Source organism: Tupaia chinensis, unplaced genomic scaffold (genome assembly GCF_000334495.1).
Source record: "Tupaia chinensis unplaced genomic scaffold, TupChi_1.0 Scaffold000575_1, whole genome shotgun sequence".
NCBI classification, from domain to species: domain Eukaryota; kingdom Metazoa; phylum Chordata; class Mammalia; order Scandentia; family Tupaiidae; genus Tupaia; species Tupaia belangeri.
Window position 1 is genome coordinate 1993987 of NW_006160089.1, and position 5231 is coordinate 1999217.

The 5231-nt window shown below is 54.2% G+C and overlaps 1 protein-coding gene across 1 annotated transcript in view; it reads right to left on the minus strand.

The window, feature by feature from the left end:
* Positions 1 to 846: 846 nt before the first annotated feature.
* The window catches only part of PSMB7 (proteasome 20S subunit beta 7), a gene marked incomplete in the record, with an annotated part of 67155 nt that continues 62770 nt past the window's right edge, over positions 847 to 5231 (minus strand). The window contains 2 exon segments of the mRNA XM_027775592.1: positions 847 to 1073; positions 1988 to 2139. Of these exon segments, the coding sequence (XP_027631393.1) occupies positions 962 to 1073; positions 1988 to 2139 (264 nt within the window).

Genomic DNA, 5231 nt, shown 5'->3' on the forward strand with positions numbered 1-5231 from the left:
AAAAAAAAAAAAAAAAAAAAAATACTGCAGCTTCCCAGGTCCCAGGCATTGAGTAATCCTGGAATTTTATTAAACTCCCCAGATAGTTTTAATCACGAGCCAGATCGCTGCCCTCAATAATTCATTGTTCTTTCTCCCTAGCCCCCTCCTGGCCCAAGGGTGGTTTCACTCGTGTTCTCTCCCAGGGACAAAGTCCCTAAATCCTGCCTACCACTCGCCACGGAGAGTCCTGGTTCCAGACACTTTCTGCAGGTACCAGGCCGGCAGCTCTCAGGCCCCACCTGGGTAGGCGCCTGCTTCCTGTGCGCCGTCCACCTTCCACCTGGGAGCAATGGGGTCCTCTGGTGGCGTCCAACTGCACCCACTAGCCAGGCCCGAGCCTCTGCAAAGCAGTCATGTCCTAATTATTGTCCAACAGTGAAGCCCAAGCCCCCCTTTCGCTTTCTGTAAAACTGTCCAAAGCGTCCTGCTGTCGTGAACCATGGCAAGGCCAACATCCACCACCCACCTTTATTGGTACTCTGTAAGGAGCTGGGCTTGCGGGACCCACACGTGGAGACTCCTTGACATTTCTCTCCTATGTGGCTGCCCACTGCACTCACCGCCCTGTGAAAGAACAGACCTGGGCCTGCCCCGCCGGAGGTACATCAGTACAAGGGGCGGCAGCTGTTCGTCCACGGTCTCGGTAACCACCCGGCCTGCACAGTGAGGCCTGGCTGTGAGGAAGAGAGTCCCGTTGCTCTTAAACTCACCGAGCCCAGACTAGTAACCAAGGAGGGGTTCACATCCTAACAGGGAGGCCAGGCCAGCGAACCTTAGTGGCCAAAAACACCCACAGTCCCCCAGTCTGATTTATCTTTTATTGGATTTCATTCAGCAAACACTACCAAGGGAACGTCTTCTGGGGAGCCTCCAACACCCCAGTCGTCTAGAACGACGCCCAATCAGCCACTAACGCCCTTCAGGAAGTGTCCATGGTCTGTACTGTTTCTTCCAGCACCTCGAATTCCAGGCTAGTGACCTTTTCGGTGAGGACCGCGGTGGTCCCTTTCTCACACCTGTACCGGCCAAACCTAGTGAGGGAAACAAAGGTCCAGTCAGGACGCTCCTTGAGGAGCCCGCGGAGGGCCGAAGTGGGTGCCCATCCTCAGCTGAGGTCTCGAGCTAGCTGGGCTGGAATCCTTGCTCCCTGACTCTAGCTACGACCTGGGGGCCCGAGTCTCCCCAGCCTCATTGGTGTGGCGTATGCTGCCACATGGGGACAGCTGCTAGGTATTAATAGACGATGCATCTTACCTGGCACTGATCCCCAGAACATGCTGGAAAACACTTGGTCCTTTGGCTCTAAGTATCGACCTCACTAAAGCACCTTTCAATAATAACCAGCAGGAGTAAATCCTTTCATTAAACTGACCAGCCCCCTCTTGTGCAGCGCAAAGGCTGTCACCTTAGACACCTAAGAAATACCTGGCAACACTAGCCAGACTCTGGGCTTGTCACTTTAGACCACTCCCTCCAGACTGCCAGGGCACGTGGTCACCACTGAGCACGTCCACCACCACCTTTGCAGCCACTGTTCCGGAGGGTTTTCCGAGCACGAGGCAGGCTGTGAGCGGGGCATGCGCAGTCCTCACACTGGGCCGGAGTACTGCCGAGCACCAGCACAACCCACTGCTCCCACCTGGCCTGGTTCTGGCACCCTGACAAGGAGTACCATGGCTGCGCCATGGCACGTGCTCCCAGAGAGCGCACCCTCTCGAGTGGACAAGTGGGTCAAAGGAGCAGGGGCAGAGAGGGGGCAGGGGAACCCGCGGAGGCGTGCCACTCGGGCAGGGGGCAGCTTACTTCTCCGCGCGGCGTTCCCACACCCTCCACGCGCTCTAAGGATCCAAGACGCAGCGCCTTTTGCAATCACGTCTCGGACCGGCTCTGGCGTGGTGGCAGTGTGCTGCCAGGGACACAGAAGAATTTCGACTCCTCTGCTTACCTGGTCCCCTTCTTGTTGGGCACCGAGTAGGGACGGAGGAAATCCAGCTTGCTCTTGCTGATGACGCAGAGGTCAATGTTGCTTCCAGACCCCAAGTCGTTGAAGATGCCAGCTGCAATGGCTTCACTCACCAGCTTCTTGGCTTCTTCCTCCTGAGAAGGAGAATGGCAAAACAATGTCTAGGGCCTGCTGCGGAGCCGTAGCGTGTTTTCATAGCTGTACGCAGAACTGCCGGGGAGGTGGGCACTGCCTTTGTTCCCCATTTATATGGGGGGAAAAAGACCATGAAGTTCAGGGACGTGCCTCAGCTGGTAAGGGGGAGACCCTCGCCTATGCCACACCCCTCTTTACCCAGCTGCTTCCCATCATACATCACCACAAAACAAAGTGGGGACTGGTGGCACAGTAAAATAGGATACTCTACAAGGCTGGGACCATCAGATGGTGGAATGGTAACATCGCTGGACCTCCCCACAGTCAACCATGGTTCGAGTCCCAGACTCAGTGGCTTAAACTCACACCAGGTGCAGGGGTGTGTGTGTGTGTGCACCCAAAATCCCAAGAGAAGAATGGATGGCAGTGTGGCCATCCCCCCAACAGAAAGAGATTTCTCACTTTCTGTCTCTGTCTCTCCGGCAAACACACACACTCTGTAGCAAAAATCTCTCTATTAAAAAATAAACAAACAGGGACAAGCAGTTAGCATAATGGCTATGTCGCTGGACTCCCACGTAGTCGACCGCGGTTTGCGTCCCGGACCCGGTGGCTTAAAACTCACGCCGGGCGCGTGTGCATGCGTGCCCAAGATCCTGAGAGGAGAATGGAGGAGAAGGGATCGTGGCGTGGCCATCCCCCCTGGGAGGTGATTTCTCGCTTTCTATCTCTCTGTCTCTGTCTTTCTGGCAAGCGCACGCGCCCTATAGCAAAAATCTCTCCAAAATAAATAAATAAGCAAACAAACAAACAAGGCTGACCCACGTGGGAAGGTTCGAGATTTGCACCCAGAGACCTGTCCAGACACCGCTGAGTGCACCAAGCATGTACCCGCATGACCTCTCTCACAATAAGTAAATGGAATAAACGAAAAATAAAAACCAAACCAATGGGAAGTGTGGGCAGGCAGAAGGCATTTATCATCTAAAGCAGCGTCTGTAAACTGCTCTTGCACAGGTCCAGGCAGTGACGAGTTTAGGCTGTGTGAGCACACGGTCTCTGTCACGCCCCTCAGCTCTGTCCTGGGAGCACAGAACAGCCACAGACGACACTGACACAACGGGTATGATAATACTGCAGTAAAGTGTTACTCCAGAAGCAGGCAGGGGGCTGGGTTTGGCACGCGGGTTTCGATCGCTAACTCTGGATCAAAATGCCCAGTAAGGATGTGAGGGCGATCTGGCTGCGACATCTGTCACCCCATTGATCGCCAGGGTTGATTCGGCTGATCTGGCTGGCTAGGCGGGTGTCCCCTTCCTCCCTCACCGCTCCATGTGCGTCCCTCCCGAAGCTGCGCGCTCGGTCGAAGAGGACGACCATCCCCGATAGAGGAGGACCGTTCTTCGGTCAAGGGTATACGAGTAGCTGCGCTCCCCTGCTAGAACCTCCAAACAAGCTCTCAAGGTCCACTGTAGGAGAACGTAGGGTAGTCAAGCTTCCAAGCCCCCAGCCACATCCAAATGAGGCGCTGCATGTGGCAGTCTGCCTTTCTTAAAAAAAAAAAAAAAAATGCCCAGTAAGGGCTGAAAGCTCCTTGAGGACGTAATGGAGAAAGTCAACATCATCTGGGGGTGGGGTCAGGGGACCCAGGACCAAACCACAGAGTTCTGGAACAACGTGGGCTGGGCCAAGAGTGGGACTCCGCCTGAGAACCTGTACCCTCCCGCTGACGAGCCCGTAACTCACTGACGTGATCCATTTCTCAAAAATCTTTCCTTTTGCTTTGTCTTTAAGAAGAAAGTCCAAGTCCCCGCAGTTACTGACGAACAGAGGGATTAGTGCTTTTCTGCCTCCGAAGGCCTGTCAGGTGCAGGTTCTGTGCTAGGAATTAGGGCTGCAGATTATGAGGCCGAGACTCTCCAGGGCCTTAGAGTGCAAAGCAGGGCATCAGATCTGAGCCCAAATACAATGCAGGGTGACACGTTCTAACGACTGCTGCGGGAACACGGGCTGGGTCAGCGACGTTGCAAGGAGGCTGAAGGGCAGCTGTGGACAAGCCCTCAGAAAACAGCAGTGCAACAGGCAGGCAGTGGGTGGCAGGGCTGGACTTGAGGAACATCAAGTTCCAGCTCTTTAAGCAACAAGGACAAAAAGGAACCAGTCCCCAAAGACAGAATCGACCTGGTGCTGAAGCCCCTTCCCAGTCCACCAGCATGTGTCCACAAACAAGCAAAGGAACTGAAGAGTTCACCCAGGTAACACCCTTCAAGAAACACAAACTTCACACCCCAAATTCCAGCCTGAGCTCCTGAGGGTCAGATTCACTGACTCCAAATCGTGAGATCAGAGCCCTCATGGGGCTCGGGCGTCAGCCTGCCCCAGCCTCTAGGATCCCAGTGACGCAAGCGCCCTCTACAGACCCCCAGGACAGAGAAGGCTCTGCTGGAAGAGGGATGGTAGGCAAACTAGCAGCAGAGGAGAGGGGGTCGTTCTTGAGATCCCCAGGTGTTTTCACTTACTGAGGGGCAACTATGTGGAGCCAAGGAAGCCATTATTCTCATGCACATGTTATGTACCACAGAATTCATTCAAACAGGATCTTTTAGTCCGAAACTGTCCTGGGATTCTCAAGTCTATAAGGTCAAAAGCCCAGCCAGCAGTCAGAGACAGTGGCAAACAAAGCACCATCACGAGTGGGCAGCTGGAGGAGTCCGACCCGGTGAGGCCCCAGGATCTGTCTGAGCCCCCCGACCTTTGAGCTCCGCTTCCGGTTGGATCAACACGTTGGCAAGGCCACTGTTGTGAACCCCCCGACCTTGGAACAAAGCTTGGGTCAGTTAGCATGTCAGCAAGGCTGCCTGCTATTTGCTCCAGAGAATTGAGGCAGCCTCACTGGGAAGCGACCCCCCTCTGACTCTCCAATTTACTACTATGAAAAAATTGCATAGCTCTCCTATACATCCTGAGTATATAATAAAATCTTCCAGGAAGTCCCCCAACCGACCGCTCCCCTTTGCTCTAATCACTTACTATTAATTACAATGCTTTATCTCCATGGTCACAATAGAGGGTGGGCTAAAGTTCGTTCTAG